This window comes from Triturus cristatus, unplaced genomic scaffold, assembly GCF_964204655.1.
Source record: "Triturus cristatus unplaced genomic scaffold, aTriCri1.1 SCAFFOLD_169, whole genome shotgun sequence".
NCBI classification, from domain to species: domain Eukaryota; kingdom Metazoa; phylum Chordata; class Amphibia; order Caudata; family Salamandridae; genus Triturus; species Triturus cristatus.
Genome location: NW_028187409.1, coordinates 1844437 through 1862848, shown reverse-complemented (window position 1 = coordinate 1862848; position 18412 = coordinate 1844437). Strand labels below are relative to the sequence as shown.

Here is an 18412-nt window from a genome sequence, read left to right as displayed (position 1 = left end):
GAACGGATGAAGAACCTGTGGGTGAAGTTCCCACTTGTGGATCTGTTGTGTGTCTGCTGAGCAGATCTGCCACGGTGTTTTGGACTCCTGGGACATGTTGAGCTAGGAGAAAGATTTTGTGGGGAACTGCCCATCTCCATATGCTCTGTGCTAATTGAGAGAGCTGTGGAGAGTGTGTGCCGCCTTGTTTTTTAATAGAATACATGGCCGTCATGTTGTCTGTGCGAATGAGGACTGCCTTTCCTGAAATCCGTGGTTGAAAGGATTTCAGGGCTAGAAAGATTGCTAGTAACTCCAGATGGTTGATATGGAGTGTTGTGGCGTCCATGTGCCCTGCACTGTGAGGTGTAATAGATGAGCTCCCCAGCCGGAGAGCGATGCGTCCGTTGTTAGTATTATTTGGGGAACCGGGTCCAGGAACGGTCGACCTTTGGAAAGGTTTGTGGTGTTCCACCACTGCAGAGAGCGATGGGTGCGACCGTCTACCAACACCAGATCTGTCAGTTGCCCCTGGGCCTGGTTCCATTGGCGCGCTAAGCACTCTTGGAGTGGACGCATCTGGAGTCTTGCGTGAGGCACTATGAAAATGCAAGAGGCCATCATCCCTATCAGTTGCATAAATACTCGTGCTAGAAGGGAGTGTTGAAGTACGAATTTTTGTCGCAAAGCCTGAATGCTTGCAATCCTGGCCGGATTGGGGTAGGCTATTGCTTTTGAGGTGTCTATGGTGGCACCGAGGTATTGTTTTATGTGGGATGGTGTTAGCTGGGACTTTTGGTGGTTCACCGTGAAGCCTAGTTGGTGAAGTAGTTGGATTGTGGTGGCGGTGTGGTGTACACATTGGTTGTATGAAGTGGCTTTTATCAGCCAATCGTCCAAGTATGGGAAGACGTGAATGTGCTGTCTTCTGAGGTGTGCCGCCACCACCGCTAGGCACTTGGTGAATACCCATGGTGCTGTTGTGACTCCGAACGGGAGCATTTTGAATTGGTAGTGTTGTCCGTCCACTACAAATCTGAGGTACTTTCTGTGAGCATGGTGTACTGGAATGTGGAAGTATGCGTCTTTCAAGTCCAGTGTAGTGAGAAAGTCGTTCTGGGAGAGGAGCGGAAGTACCTGCTGAAGCGTTACCATGTGAAAATGGTCTGAGTGTATGTATGTGTTTAGGGGCCGGAGATCTAGAATAGGTCGTAGAGTCTCGTCCCTTTTTGGTATTAGAAAATATAGGGACTAAACCCCAAAATTGTTGATTGACAGGAACGTGTTCTATTGCCTGTTTCTGTAGGAGGGAGATTACCTCCTGCTTTAGCAATGTGGAATGTTCTTGTGACATTGGGCGTTGCCTGGGTGGAATGTTTGGGGGGGTAGATGTTAATTCCAGGCAGTATCCTGACCGAATTATTTGGGTCACCCATTTGTCTGAGGTGATGGTCTCCCAGACATGAAGGAAATTTGTGAGTCTGCCCCCGACTGGAGTGGAATGGTCTGGGGGGAGCGGGGGGGAAGTCATTGGGTAGTAGGTGTGGCAGAACGGGCGTTGTTTGTTTTGCCTCTGCCCTTGTTGTTGTTACCCCTGTAGCCGCCTCTTTGGTAACCTTTTGTAAAGGTGGTCTGAGTAGGGGACTTGTACGATGTGGACGCTGTGTCTGAGGAGTAGCCTCTGGATGCACTCCGAAAGGATGAGCGGCGAAAGGAGCGTCTGGGCGGGTGAGACTGTAAGGCCCCCATGGATTTTGCTGTATCCGTGTCCTTTTTCATCTTTTCTAAGGCCTCATCCACCTTTGGCCCGAATAGATGTTCCTGGTCAAAGGGATGGTTAAGGATAGAGGCTTGTACTTCTGGTTTAAACCCAGATACCCTTAACCAAGCATGACGACGGAGAAGGACGCTGGTGTTAATGGCCCTGGAGGCTGTGTCTGCTGCGTCTAGGGCACAACGTATAGAGGTGTTTGTGATTGTTTTACCCTCTTGAATCAACTCGTTGGCTTTAGTTTTATATTTTTCAGGGAGATGTTGCATTATGCTCTCTAATTCGTCATAATGAGCCCTGTCATATCTGGCCAGCAGTGCCTGAGTGTTTGCTATACGCCATATATTGGCGTCCTGGGATGCGGTGCGTTTGCCTGAAGCATCTAGCAGTTTTGATTCCTTGTCAGGTGGTGGTGCATCGCCTGACGCTTGTGAGTTTGCCCTTTACGTGCCGTAGAGACCACTAAGGAATCTAGTGGCGCTGGTCCTCTAATGTAAGAGGGATCTGAGGGAGCAGATTTGTACTTCTTTTCGATACGTGGGTTAAGGACCCTGGCTCTAACTGGGTCTTTAAAAACTTCTGCCGCATGCTTTACCACCCCTTTGAGCATAGGCAGTATGGAGGGGGACCATTTGTGTAGTATCGAATGTGTCTAGGAGGAAATTTTCCTCCACAGGGTCATTATGCATGTCCACCCCATGATAATGTGCTGCTTTTTGCAGAAGATGGTTAAACCCTAGTGAATCTTCAGGTGGAGATGGTCTAGAAGGGTAAATATCGTCTTGTGGGACGTTGGGGATATCTGGTATATGGTAATCGTCCCATGGATCTGGAGATCCTGTAGGGGTGGGGTCTTGTGGCACATCCCCTGTATCATAATATGGGTCCCCATGATCATCATCGTCTGGAGACGAAGTAGGAGAACGATGTGGAGGGGGTGGAGGTGGGGAAGGAGGAGGAGGTGGAGGAGGAGGGGAAGGTATTCTGAATGGAGAGGTAGCAGAGTCCTTCCTCTTTGGAGGTGGAACAGGCTTCTCCAAATGTCTCTTCTTAGTAGAGAGCGTCAAATGTCCAGTTTTTGAATTCTTGGTAAGAGTTTTTTTGCAAGGGATCTGGTGTAAATAACTCTGGTGAGGTAACTTGGTCTGTCGGCGCCGAGGGCGTCGGGGCCGATGATTTTTTAGGTTTTTCCGTGCCGGTTTGATGTTTAGAACCCGGCTTGGGACCCTCCGGTTCTTGGTCGGCGCCGAGATGTGCTTCGACTTGGAAGTGTCGGTGGCCTTGTGTGGTTTGGGCTGGGTTTCGACCCCGAGGGTTTCGGTGCGGAGCTCGGTGTCGAGGTGGAGGCCGTCTTCATTTTCGGTGCCGAAGTGTGTTTCTCGGCACCACTGACAGGCTGGCTCGAGCCCGAGCGGCCGGAAGGCTTACTTGGCTTCTTCACCGGGCCCGAAGGTGAGGTGTGTGAAGCAGTGTCTCTGGTCTTGCCTAGGCCCGGAGGCGAAGGCGTGACCGAAGCCTTTTTGGGTGTCGGCGCGGGTGTGGGAAGGGGTAGATTGGTACTCACGACCCTCTGCGCCGGGGGGATGTCCTCCACATCTGACTCGTCGGCCTCGGAAGCGCTGAAGAGGTCCTCTTCGGTGCGATGATGTTCCGGATCGTCGATGTCGTCTCCAAAGATGTCAACTGGAATGGACGTCGAGGAGTGTGCCATGTTCCTTCTGGCTCTTCGGTCCCGAATAGTCTTTTTGGATCGGAAAGACTTACAGGCCAGACAGTCTCGAGCCTCGTGTTCCGGGGAGAGGCAAAGGTTGCATACCTCATGAAGATCGGTGTGGGGAAATTTGGACCCATATTGAGGGCACTTTTTAAATGGAGTTCTTTCCATGAGCCGGGGTAGGCCCGAAGGCCGCCGTCGACGACTGGAACCGAAGGTTTGTGTCGATGAGAAGGCGCGTTGATTGAAGAGATCGTGATCGAAAACAATACAGCGATTGGGGATCGTCGAACTGGAAGCTGTTCGGAACCGGAGTGCGAAGATCACATCCGAGCCCGATGGCGGAGAAAAACAATCTGAGGATGGAGCCGAAGCCCATGCGCAATACGATCCAAAGGAGGAGTCACCGACCTCGTGACTTCCAAAGACTTTCCAAGAGGAAAAACAAACTGCAAACATCCGGGCCCAACACCAGATGCTGATCTATGCAAAAGTGTGTAATCTGCAGCTCATATGCCTCGAACTGATTGTTTCTTTAGGAACTTGTTGAGCTGGTAAAGGTCCAGAATGGGATGCTATTCGCCTGATTTTTCCGTATTGGGAAGAACCTCGAATAGAAATCTATCCCTCTCCGAGTTCTTGGCACTACTTCTATTACCTCCTTGCGAATCATGATGGTTATCTGATACAATGGATCACTGGTCTTTGTAGGCCAAAGGGAAGCTAAGCTGCACTCTAAGACAGTCTTCCCCTTAGTTGTATAATGAAGTTTCACTGCAGCCAAGACACTAAACCACACTGACTTTCCCTACGAGTGTACACAAATTAAGAGGCCTACCCTAGGTCAATATCCAATCCAGCAGAGTACCTTCTGAGTAAGGCTACCTGTGCGCAGTTACTGTGCTGCTCATGACAGGAGTATCCCACACACGTGTAACCAGCCAGGTGCCCCTTACCCTTATTGCATTGCAGCTTAAAAGGCGGACACTGGCAGTAAATACACGCAGTCCATTTACTGGGAGCGAGCCACCAGTGGTGGGACTTACGCACAGTAAAAAAGTCACATATGAGGTGGTCAAAAAGCAAAAAAATCCTGGCAGATTCGATGGCAGAACACCAATGTCGATATGGCAGTAAAAAAACTGCATGCAAACACTGCAGTGGCAGGTCTGAGACACCTTTGAAAGGCTGCCTGTGTGGGTGGCACAATCAGTGCTGCAGGTCCACTAGCAGCATTTGACCTACAGGCCTCAGCACACACAGTGCACTGTACTAGGGACTTAGTAGTAAATCAAATATGCCAATCATGGAATCACCAAGCCATAAACACAATTTACATGTAGAGCATATGCACTTTAGCACTGAATAGCAGTCGTAAAGTGCCCAGACTCCTAAAACCAACGAAAACAAGGTCAAAAACAGGAGGCCAAAAAGCAAAATGTCCGGGGGTAAAACCGCTGAAAAAGCAAAGTCTAATACATGTACTATTTTGTTGGGACATGATAAACATCTACTATTCAGTGCCAAGGTGTGAACATGCGCTTTACAAATAGAGGTTATGTTATTAACACAAACTTAATAACATTGATGGAAAATATTAATGAACACTGTTCAAAACACAAGGAAAGAAGTACAGACCCACCACTCGAGCAGTATTGTTGTTGTAGCTTAAGGATACTGCTCTACAGAGCCTACTATTCAACTGAGCTGCCAAAGTAGAGCCAGCCACCCAAGGTCAAAGAGCTGTATAATACAAATACAGTAAACGCACTAGCTGTGCACACAGGCTTGGATTGCAATTCAATACTCTCATGCTGCTGCTTAAACACATTTTAGTTGTCAGACAGTTGACCAAAAAAACTCACTTGACACGGTATGAGATTGGCTGGACCTTGAGTGCTTGTGATTGCAATAATGTAGCAATTGCACAGGTAAAGTCAAGAGGGTAAAGGGCAGCTACTTTCCCTCAGAAACATACCGGTGGGTAAAGTATCACAGGCACACAAACTTTTGAAGGACAGGTGCTTACCTTGTCTGTGGGTTCAATGTCAATCTCAATCTCTTTCCCGGTCAGCGTCTGCAATAACAAAAAACAGACAAGTCCCAGCTAGCGTTCAAGTTATTAGGTAATTGTGCAGAGGTGTTCACTCAAGATCACATGTTACAGCCCAAGAATCACTCGCATGCGAGCCACCACAGTACTATCTATCCCCCTTTTACATAACTCCAAGTATCCTGCCGTTCCACTCAACATTCATCCCTTCCTACCACATTCCCTGCTGAGCTGATTCCTGTACTGACAAAATGAAATACCCTTGGATATTACTACTTTTCCTCCACAAACTTCATGCACCCGGAATAACAGACTCGACTGGACGAATTAGCATGCAAAATTGTTTGTCACCACTTCCTTATGTCTATACAAAACAGGCCAAATGAAACCAGGGAAGAACCTTGGAAGACCACTAAAAAATCTCTACAAAAAACAACCATACCACATAAGAACCACCTAGAAAACAGACTAACTAGCGTCTCACCCAAAAAACATCCTTCAGAGACAAACGCTCAAACCCCTGAATACACCAGCAAAGTCAATACCACTAGAAGAGCTGTGACAGAAGTGGTGAAACTATTTAGAAAACCCCAAACTACAGCACCCTTACTGTACTAAAATAAAAATACAAAAAACACAAAGAACTAATTCTCCTCACCAAAGGAAACTACTTCATAAAACAGATTAATGAAGATTCAGGCCACACCACGGCGTACTTTATAACTAACACGCACTGTATCATCCAAAAGGGATTCCCAAATTAATACGCATTCAAACATAATATAGAGAACCACAATAAAATGGTCGCCCTTCAAAAAACCTACACACATTTCAAATCGTAGATTTCAGGTACATTAATAAAATCCAATGGCAACAATATTGCCTCGCCAATTTGAAAGCACATCAACTTATTGCTAGAAGTAGCAGTGCTACCTTCGCTAAAATCGGATCAGACTGTTTGCCTGAAAGGTGAGGTGGGAAAGAAGGGACAAAGTCCACCAGTTTCAAACTTCAGTAAAATCGGCGGTTTCCATCCATTTTTTCCAAGCCTTCGAGGCAAGTAAACGGACTTGCATCGACTTCAAGTTCTGAATTGGGACCTTATTAACTTTACATATAACACACCCATCAATTGAGGAGGCGGGTGATAACGGTGAGGATCTATAGGTAGAGTATTCACCAGAGAGATCATTACAGCAGGTAAAGTAACTTTCTTGCGATGGCTACTTTTACCTGCTGAATCCTCAACTGTAGAATAGATTTCAAAGCAGTATCCTTCCCTGGAGGAGGGTTGATGGTTAGATAAGGGAGTCCTGCACGATGCAACTTGAAAAGTGGCCATACCTACCCACTACAAGCATTTGCAAAGCAATAGGTCTCGCATTTGCCAGAGTTTGAGCTATTGGCATTGTAAATGACAATGCCTCTTATTTATGTGTTTTGAAACCTGCAAGCGGTGCGTAAACACGCACTTTGTACTTATAGTCGTTGCGTACGAGAAGCAAGGCTGGCAGTAAATGAGGTGCAGTTACTGACATCCTTGCTTCTCGTAAACGACTAGAAGCACAAAGTGGGAGTTTATGCACTGCTTGCAGGTTTTCAAAACACATAAATAAAAGGCATTGTCGTTTACAATGCCAATATCTCAAACTCTGGCAAATGCGAGACCTATTGCATTACAAATGCTTCTTTTCTTATTCAATGTAGGAGCTTGGAGAACTCTAACACCCACTTTGCTTCTTTAACCTGTATTTGAATACAAAATAGATGTATGCTGTATGCATCTTGCATTAAGATGGAGAATACTATCTCGCTAGAGAGGTTTCCTTTAATGTCAGAAGTCGTCTGTAATAACAAAATTGTACCACATATGATAGTTTATTACAATCCAATATTGACGTAAATATACGTGTCTGTCTTCTAATCAGCCATTGATGGTTAAAATGTCTCCTCCTCGCACCATTCATGACCTCATTTCTAGGATGAGGGAACCCTGTACGGCCATCTATCTCCACAAATCACATGCTGACTTGTGCTAGCCACGCCTCTGGGTGCCTTTATTAGTGAAAGAAGAAGCTACAGAGTTATTGAACATATGCTTAAAGAGCTGACGTGAGCAATGGCTGTGCCCCACTGCAGCCTGCCTAGGGCTGGTTCTTTCGTTGCCTGTGCAGATAATTGTGAGCAGCATGAGCAGTGGTTGCTAACAAGACAGAGGAGCTGTCACACACATAACCGTCTAAATTCACACCACCTTTATTTCATAGGTGGAAAAAACTCCTACTCATCCCTAAGGTGCTTACACAAGCTTGTTATGATTTCACAAAACCTTTACAACCCAACAACACAAGGTCTGTGGGTGAACCGTGAACCAAATGAACACAGGGAGGGAGGTTCACTGAATAAAGTTCATTTGCTACAAGTATAGGACCAGGTCTGGAGGCCTAGTGTATTATTGCATCCACCACATTGTCACAGGTTCAAATTCCGGCAGCTTCACACAGCCTTTCATCTTTTTGAGGTCAATAAGATGACTGAGTTAAATAACATGGACATCAGAGCCAGATTTACTAAGAAGTGATGCAGCGTAGCACAGTAACTAAATTTGCTGCTCTTTTAGCCCCTCTCATGCACTCTGCTTGTCTTATAATGCATTTTATTATATGCCAGTGTCATTGTTGGGAAATCTGATCATCATTCCGAAAGAACAGTAAGTGTAGTAGCGAGTGCTGTACGAAAACACAAATTATAAGTATATCTTAGTGAATCTAGTTTACAATCTTTTTACCTTGTCATACTAGTTGCCTCATTGCATGTGAATTATAAACCTGGCCCCTTTTGCCTAATTTTTACAGAGATAAATCTCTGTAGAAACATTTTTTACAAGCAAGTAAGTAATGATCTGTTTTAGTAATTAAAATCTACCAGCCTTTGTTAATTTTCCCCGAGGCTCAATTTTTGCAAAAGTTCCTGGAAACATTTGAAGTATGGTGAAAGTTAATGTTTTCATTACAAATTATAATACACGGTCACAGATGCTTGAGCACGGAAGAGAAAATGTTAATGTCGGAGTCAGTTTTTGGATACTATCAAAGTACGTCTCCAGCACTAAACAATAGCCAGACTGATGTCCAGCTCCTTTTAAATTTGAATTTTTTTATGTTAACTGGTACCTCTACCTTTCCATATCTGAATACACAATTAAACCTAGATCTGCAACATTTATACCTCGGGTACCAAGGAACATTCATCTTGGCTCATCTTAGAGACATGCACACCCGGTGATCAGAATTAACACGAGGAGAAAAACATGGCTGTTACGAATTTCTTTATTCAAGCATTTCACGTTTGTATATACCCAGGGGAGCTATGCGCACGAGGCTTCTTTAGTAGAAAAGTGCATGTTCATGGAGAGAATTATACAAGAGTCAACTTTGCTAAAAGGAATGACTCGTAGCTAGTTAAGACAATAAAACGTACAAGCAAGTTTGACGCTCTTGCAATTTTCGCCGGTTTAAAGGCGGTGAAACAATCGAATGAAAAATAAAAATCAATGTTTGGCGACGTGGCTTTAGTAACTCTCTGTTACTTTCAGGGTCATTCAGATGGGTAATTTCTACATATAACTGGGGCACCTGTCATTTCCTTTTCACTAAGAAGCTGGCACTCACTTAAGCTCTGCATATAAGGCTTAAAGTCTCCACATATGCTTCGAACGTGAAAGGCTGATTTCCGAAATGTGCAGGCATGGGCACACTCACGAGGAAGATAATTCTGTGCAGTTCTTGCCTTGTTGAAGCTACTTTCAAATCAACGTCGGTTTATGTTTTGATATAATTCTTGGAAGATAACGTACAGTAGGTAACAATCTTCCACACTGCCTTCATAAATTAATTACAGGATTGAGTTTTTGCATACTCATGAATGTTTGTGCAAGGAAGTCCTGGATGCACGGCCGCGAGACAGGGGGGGGGGGGGGGGGGGGGCGGGGTGTGTGTGTAGAGTTAATGAGCCATGACGAGCAGTTGCCGGCTGATACCTCGATTTCCGAAATGTGCAGGCATGGGCGCACTCACGACTAAGATAATTCTGTGCAGTTCTTGCCTTGTTGAAGCTACTTTCAAATCAACGTCGGTTTATGTTTTGATATATTAAGCCAAGCAATGAATGTGAAAGTGATCAGACAGAGGCAGAGTGGAAATCACGGGAAATAAAACAAGCGCACATCAACTGAAAACACGAACGCATTTGTTCCAGCCAAAAACACCTGTGGTGGGGCAGGGACAGTTGTGAGAGGCGCCATGAGGAAACAATCTCTCGGCATGCTGTGGCGGGGGTGGGGGTGCGGACCTTTTGAAGTATGATGCAGAGGCTGTGGCTACACGTGCACGCGCCAGTGGGCTGAAGCGCTTCCCCAAATGGATTGCATGGCGGCACGATGCACATGATTGTGCGTGTGCTCGCCATGCAATCCATTTTTGGGAGCACTTTGAAATGCCCCTCTTACTAGAGTCTCGCATAGCGATTGCGTAAACGCAATAGCTAGGCGAGACCTAACAAAACCAGGCAGTAATGCTTAGCGAAAGTGTGTAGGGATGCTTAAGTATCCACCTTGTAAATCTCTGCTATAAGAATCCCTCTGGCATCGGCAGAGGTTTAAGATTTAGCCCTTGTAGAATGAGCTCCGATCCTTTCCGGGGGTTCTTTCTTGACCAAAGAGAATAAGGTCTTTAAAAAGAGGATAATCCACCTCGATAGCGCCCGCTTCTGGACTGCTTTACCTTTCTTGGAACCCCAATAGCCAATGAAGAAATGGTCATCCAGTCGTACAGCCTCGGTGTGGTCAATGTAGAAACTGATGAGAACCCAACCTATTAAGCCGCTCCTTCTCTTTTGTGGGATAGAATGTCAGAATGTTGATGGCCAAACCTAAGTGAAAGGGGATCAACACTTTAGAACGGAAAGCTGCACTGGTTCCAAACATCAATTTGCCAGGGAAAAAGGAGGTGAATGGTACACGGGAACTCAAGGCGTGTAATTCACTGACCTGTATTGTCAAGGTGATTGCCACCAACGTCTATGCTTTGAAGGCTAACATCCAGAACTAGCATTATGAAGGAGCTCAAACAGAGACTACATCAAAAATGTCAAAATAAGTCCCACTGGGGCACAACAAAGGGAGCTGGCAGTTACAACACAGTTAACCTCTTCAGGAAACGCATAACAATATGGGATTTTAACAGGAAACGCCGACAAAGCAGTTCAATTCCCGTTTACAGTTCCAACCGCAGACCACGAACCCTCTCTGGGCTAAGGAGAGTGCAAACAGTAGGATTTGTGACAGGGCATATGTTGTTGTCTGGGCACCAAGAAACAAGGCTGTTCCATTTCCCAGAGTCAACTTATTTTGTGAAGGGGCTATGAGGTGAATGGATTACATAGACCACCTCCGGTCGCAGCTGAAAAGAGCTTAAAAGCCCCCACTCATTCTTCAGGTATGAAGGTGGAGGCCTCGGAGGTTAGAGCACAGCAACATCCTCCAACTGTGAGAGAAGGTCCTGTATGATTTGCAGCTTGACCAGTGGACTTAGGAACAAGCACCAAAGGTTTGCATATCATTTCCCTCCTTAGCCAATCCAAAGAGTTAGAATGACTTTGGTTCGGTCTTGGTGAATCTTCCCCAAAAGTTGAGGAAACAAGGCTGTGGGGCCAGCTGAAACTTTCACCTGAACTGAGACGCCCGTCAGTACCCCCCATCAAACCTTCCTCCCCCCCACCCCAAGTAGCCCCTCTAAAAAAATACAGGAGGGCACAGCACTGCTGGCATGGAGCATTTTCAGAGGAGGCAAACAAGTACACTTGAGGAAGAGGTCTTGTATTACCTTCAGCAGGAGATGTTGAGATGCCACTTACAAAGTAACTACTGGATAAATATACAAGGGATTTTATTGAACAGGCAATTTCATCCCATTGCAATATTATTGATAAATGCCCTAATTGTGGCTTCAAAAAGTGAAATCTTAAACATAAATTCAATCAAATCTCCGAAGCTGGGTGTATTCCTTTTTTTAAAGTTTATAACTAGAATCACAAACGCCCTTTGTAACTCACTGGTGACCACAGTACCCACTAATCAGAACTCTGTTAACCAAAGTGCAGAAAACATCAAATATGGCTAACAGCAGCTAGTAATATACATGCCCCCTTACGAAAATCAAAACAGCCAGGCGGCATAATGCCCAGAGATGGTTTTCAGAAAACCTAAAACTTCAAAATCTAGCCCTGCGCCGTACTGAACGTATCTGGAGACGGAATTACTCTCCAAACAAAAAAAGATATCTACCAAGCTAAACTTAAACAATAAAAAAAATCAGTTTTACAATCTAAACCCAATTATTTTTCCAACAAGATCTTGAACTCTACAAATAAATCGAAATAAATATTTGTGATTGTTAATGAGCTATCAAATCCAGATAGTTACAGCAAAATTAGCACCCACTCAGTCACTCTGTAACTCGCTGAATGTTTTTTTTTTTACTGACAAAAGCACAACTATTAAAGCCAGTATACCCATGAACCCTCCCTCCCTCAGGTGCTGCGTTGGCAGCCTTTAGAAACCCTCACTCTCTGCATCAATTCTCAGTAATTAGCAGAAAAGCCTTTCTGAATTTGCAATGGTTAAGTCTGGATATCCTCCCGACAGCTGCCCTCCTCACATTCTGAGGGAAGCTTTCTCTGTATGCCCTGAACCTGCTCTTTCTCTCCTGAATGATTATTTAAATCTGGGGTTTGTCCCCAGAGCCTTTAAAGAAGCTGCAATAGTCCCTCTTGTTATGAAAACTGGCGCAAACCCTCTGGTTCCGTTGAATTATCGCCCCATCTCGCTGCTTCCCTTTTTGGCCAACGTGTCGGAAGTCTATGTTGCGAACGGTCTCTGCTCCTTCATTGAACAGTCTCAATTCCTTAATTCTCACCAAGCAGGTTTTCGCTCCCCCCCCCCCCCCTTTCTACTGAGGGAGTAATTTTGATTCCGAATTGATGAAAGAAGCAGATAAGGGCACCACTCAAGCGTTGGTGCTCCTTGATTGATCTGCGGCTTTTGACACAGTCTGTCTTGAAATTTTGGTGGGACGTGTCAAGGAGGCAGGAATTCAGGGAACCGCCCTTAGATGGCTTACGTCCTTCTTGGAATGGTCGCTCACAATCAGTCCGCCTCTCCCAATTCACCGCTCCTAATATCAATTTGACCTGTGGCATGTTGCAGGGATCTTCGCTGTCCCCCGCACCTGTTTAATCTGTATCTTCTGCCGCTAAGACAGTCTTTAGGAGAAAGAAATGTGTGCACTTAATTACACGGATGATATGCAACAAGAGTCTAGGTGTTACATTCAATAGCGACCTCTCCTTGAGGTCCCAGATTGGAACAGTAGTCTCTACCTGCTTTTTCCAACCTCGGAAGATCAGGAAAATTGGCATATTTCTCACTATGGAAGCTCTCATCCAGGTGGCTCTATCCCTGGTGATCTCCCACATGGACTATGCTAATTCACTCTATTTCGGTCTCCCAATGTATTTTAACTAAAAGATTACAGTTGGTGCAAAACCAGGCAGCTAGACTGATCTATTATCATCCGAGAAGGCAACATGTTACTTCTTTAATGAGGAAGCTACACTGGCTCCCTGTTACACAACACTGTGCATTTAAAATCGGATGCCTCATCTTCAAATCCCTTCACGGCACCTGCCCAGAATCTCTTTCTACCCTTACCCAGAGGTATAGCCCTGTCCGCAACCTCCAGTCATCCCATCTGAACCTCCTGGTTATCCCTACCTTTAAACGGAAGAAACCAGGTGGTTCTAGATTTGCGGTCTTAGCCCCCCACTTTTGGAATTCTCTTCCCCCTGACATCAGATCATCTACAAGCTACCCTCTTTTTAGGAGAATTTTTAAAACCTGGTTGTTTTCGCAGGCGTACCAATGACCTATGAGCAGCAGGCTATGTCTATATTTAGCGCCAAGAAACCGTTTGGTGTATGTGCGCTCTATAAATATTTGTAACATAACGTAATCAGAAATACAAAATGAATGGTACAAGCTTTTCTCATGTGCAAAGGTAACCGAAATCCACAATCACATAATGTAATTTGTCCCCTTCACCAATATACTATGACCCATTACAAATAATTACCTTAGTGGAAACTTGCCTATAGATAGGAAATAGATTTCCTACAAACAAAATTACTTCTATAAAATGGGTTGACACGTCGACGTTTCGGTCTTTTATGTTGTCCATCTATAAGACCATCTTCAGGACACAACAATCACATGAAGAACAAAGATGCTTTGATAAACAGATCAATCAAAACACTTGTTGATCTTGTAAATAGATACTTGGGCTCAATGTGTCTGTATGCGGTCACCTTTCAAAAGCTGTGTGTAAAATCAGCGGGTTCTGTTCAAAGTGGCGCGTTCCTTTAATAACTCTGTATATCACAGTCTAGAATCAGTGTTCCTGCATGGCATCTCATTCACAGATTGAGACGGACTTGCAAAGTAGCGACAGCTCAGGCTGTTGGCCCTGCCATTTAGAGGAGAAGGTAGGTGACTGGCTGTTGCACAATATTCTTTAGTTCTCGTGATATTTATTAATAATGCACCAGTGAGCATAGTCAGTGAGGATTGCTTTGTTTACACCGAGGATAGTTGCACATCCAGCTTCTAACAGACTCTACACGCTGACGATTTCACTTCCAGTTGCTAGTCGCTTAAACAGTTTGCCGTATTCCACATAGCAAGGCGAGCTCATGTGCACGCCGTCTTGTAAGATGCAGAACAATCTCTTCATTTGCGAGGTAATGTCAGGTTTACGTGTTGTGCATTGTCGACTTAAGGACTGCAGAGGCAAATCAGCACGCTGTTACTAAAGCTGCATAAACGCTATTTCACTTGGTTGTTGCAATACTTTTGCATGAAAGGTGATAGTTGGCATGTGTTTGAACAGTGACAGTACACTGCGGTGTTTTTGTTTCAGTCTTGGCATGCAAGAGATGGCATTTTGGTTACATTATGATTAGGTTTCCTGGTTTTATGTTATTTATTTTTTGACATTTCCATCTGTATTTATCCATATACATTTCTTTACTACACTTACGTGCATTTATCCATATTTAGTTTGGGTTTTGTGAAAAAATGAAGCTGGTACTAGTATATTTCCACATGTATCTGATAAATATGCACTCATGCTTGAATACCTGCTAGGTTTCAATGATATGAATACAAGCAGAAGATAACTCAATACACGTATCTACTGCTGTTTAAGCCTTTTTATTAAAATGCCTTTCTTTTTAAACCCCCTTACCTGTCAATCCACACAGCTATTGGACTCACAGTCATGGTGGACAATACTTAGAATCACTCAAAAAGCAATCAAATTAATTTTTTTCCACATTCAAAAATAAAAAGACAGGAAAATAAATTATTTTCGGTCTGTATTTATCTGTAAAAATCAGTAAAAATGGAAAACAGGGAGCCTTAATTAATAGATCTTTTGTTAATGGTTGACACAGGGCGCACGCTTATTTGACATTATACGATACACGGAAGGCTTCACCAACATGTGGTCAGCAGGTTCACTTGGTATACATGGATAAAGTTGGTGTAAGGGGACAGGTTGTCACGTTCCGTTCTTGATATGAAGTTTTTTGTTTCGATTGTAGTAACCCCTGACGAAGGGTCTCCTATACCCAAAATGCATTGGGTTTGTTGACGAGAGATATTAGAGTAATTCAAAATCTACATTGAAATATGCTAGGACTATCACGCAGACTGACATTTTATCACTGGATGAAGAATAAAACATCCTAAGTTATCAACAAATGATTCAAAAAATTGCTTGGGTTCAAGTGGTTTACATTCAGTCAAAATTCTGAAAGCCTAAGGGGCCTTCAAAGTAGTGTGTCTTTAGACTGGGCAGCCTTGTCGCTAGCGGCAATCGTTGAGTTTTCTACATGTGTTGGGGTCAGTGCACACACCAGGACACACGCTTTTAATGCACAAAGTTTTGGACCCCGTGCGGTACATTCAAGGAGTGCAGTCACAGCTCATCACTTTGAACTCGAATTATCTGCTAATTGCCCTAAATGTCAGACACTAGCCTTCAATCACATACACTTTTGCAAACTGTTCTAGAATTAGGGTTTATTGGGACACAGTGTTTGAAAGGACTGCTTATGTTAATAGGGTTAGGGGTTATTTTGATATACATCATTTTATGTTGGGGTAAACGCCTCAGGGCAAATCTAAATGTTTATTTGTCGATATTGGGTGCCCGTTCTGTGATAGATAACTGAAAATACCCAGGTAGTACAGATGTTAATCAACAGATGCAAGAGCTATTGGATATTTATGCATACAAACTACAAACAATTAATACTTCCGAACCAAAGTGTTTTTACCAAGCTTGGAGTGTTTGTTCTCATTTTTGCTGTAGGGCCTGGCATATGAATTTGTCAATAATTTTGCAATCAAGCTAAACATTGTACCATGCAAGAATTATTCCTATGCGATTTGGAAGTTTTTGTTTCTCTAAGCTGCTTGTCAAAAAAAAAAAAAAAAAATCACTTCACACGAGGATCAGACACTTTTTGGTATCCAGTATTGATGGGTCTTTCATTTTTAGGGCAACTTTGTTCCTGTTGTGAGGTGAATTTTAACTATTTAGTAATGACAGGGACGATGGCCATGGGAGTAATGTCCATCCATTAATGCTCCTTTATCTATCAGCAGCATTTGATAGTAATGAACATGAGACGCTTCCCACTATCCTCTTTAGCAGGATGGGTATAGAAGAATGAGTCATGCATTGAATTCTAGGATTTCTCATTGCGGGAGAAGCAGACGAGTACTCAACGAGGCAAGTGAATAGAAGGGCTTCAAAATGCAGAGTAGCAATTTTATGCCAAGTATGACAGAGCCACTAAGTTGTCAATGGTGGAGCATTTCTAAATTTGGATTTATGGAATGGTATACTTCGGTTGCTGTCAATCCAGTCTTCAGTTCACCTAGGAATTCTTGCAACAGCTTTTGCTTTGATGTCGGGCGATTAGTCATTAACTGGATGGATCTGATCGACCCCCCTTGTAGTAAATGAGGTGTATGATGGACCAACACAAGGCCTGGGAGACTTGGACGTACTGGAATGATGCTTAAACAGCGGGGGTTACCAGTGTGCCCAATATCCACGGTCTGCTCTGAGCAGGGAGCCCTGTAAGCCCTAGGGACCAGGGGAGCTGTTTTCTTTATTTGATTTCATTACCTCTTCTGTAGCAAATTTAATGATCAGTTCGAGTGAATGGTCATGATTTTCATGCTGGTGTGTTAGCTCGATGATAGAAACCAATTGCCCCAGATCAGGTTTTGTGTAGAGCGATTTTATAGGATTAGACGATTTTGCTTGTAATAACCTATTTCCCAGGGAATCTAGCTTGTTTTCAAGCCTTTTTACAAATTGCCAGAATTCCTTTTGATACTTTCGGCAAGTAGTCTGCAGTGTTTGCCACTGACCCTCGTATTAGGTCTTTTTGCCACTGACCCTCGTATTAGGTCTTTTTTGTCTCCCACAACGTGATGCAGTAAAGCATTCTTTTATTTTTGCATGTACTGGGCTGCCGCCTTAAGTTTGTTCCTAGTGCAGTTTTTTCCTGCACTTTTTAGGGCTGCTTTCAGTCTCTTAACTTTAAGAGTATACTAGAGATAAGGCTAATAGGATGATTTTATAGAAGCCGATTGTATTCTTAAATTGACTCCATATTAGGATTGTAGACAAGTACAGATGGAATACTTAACTTCGGTTAAGTTAATACACAGCTCGGTGGCGGGCATCAACACTTGCCAGGTTTTCAATGCATCCAATGAACTTTTGCTCCATTTTATCCTCTTTATAAGAGCATCAGTACCAGAAGGACCTGAGTTGCCTATCGCGTTTAAGCAATCAGCTGGTGGCACATCCGGTCTAAATGATGTTCCAGGGCCAAATGCCCACTTTCGTTTTGTTGTAGAATTGAGAATTTGGTGCAAATGGAACTAAACAGCTCAAAGGTGACAATCTAGTCAGGTGTGGACAGACTCCAACATGTGATGGGAGAGGGCCTGCCTGAGATGATTACAGACATGTAGCGTTTATAGCAAGAACAAATTATGGGAAGCAAAAAGATCAAAGATCCTTCGCCCCAGTGCAAATATCTTTGAACCCTGCGTTGGCCAGACTGAAGAGACCCGTTACAATGATTTTGTGTATGGCGGGAATAGATCTGTTATGGTTTTGCAAAGTCTCTCATATCTTTTCAAGGGCGCCATGTGGAGGTTCAGGTAAATAACAATATGAACTCAAACACCTAGGCAGTCTAAAATGGACAACAAAATAGTACCATAGGAAGATGCTGATAGTGCAGAAGGAGACACAGCGTACATAGTATTAATAAAAACGTATACAAATTTTATTTTGTGTAAATAGCACAAAGTGAATCATGGTAATAAATGATAAACAGTTATACATTAAAGAATGCAAATTGAATTATATCAAGCAAGAAAAATATAAACAATACATTATAAATGATAAACCATATTACATAGATAATACAATAAATCTCAAATTACAGATATAAGAAGGCAAACAAAGGTGGCTGGAGCTGAGATGTTCTCAACGCGCGTTTCGATGCTAACAAGGCGTCTTCATCAGGAGAGCCACAATATCTTTTGTCTGAGTTAATCGTAATAAGGTGGAATGAATGGAAAGGGTCCCATCAGGACCTAAACTCGATAAAGAAACTCCATATATGAAAGACGAAGTCGTCAAAAGGAGTTAAGGAAGAAATGCCTAAAAGGTCCAATGCAGGC

At 43.7% G+C, this 18412-nt stretch overlaps 1 protein-coding gene across 1 annotated transcript in view; it reads right to left on the bottom strand.

The window, feature by feature from the left end:
* Positions 1-18412, bottom strand: part of LOC146771175 (ubiquitin-like protein NEDD8) — a 43837-nt gene that overhangs the window by 10437 nt on the left and 14988 nt on the right. Inside the window, exon 2 of the mRNA XM_085640320.1 lies at positions 5494-5541. Within this exon, the coding sequence (XP_085496446.1) occupies positions 5494-5541 (48 nt within the window). The remainder of the gene's footprint in view (positions 1-5493; positions 5542-18412) is intronic.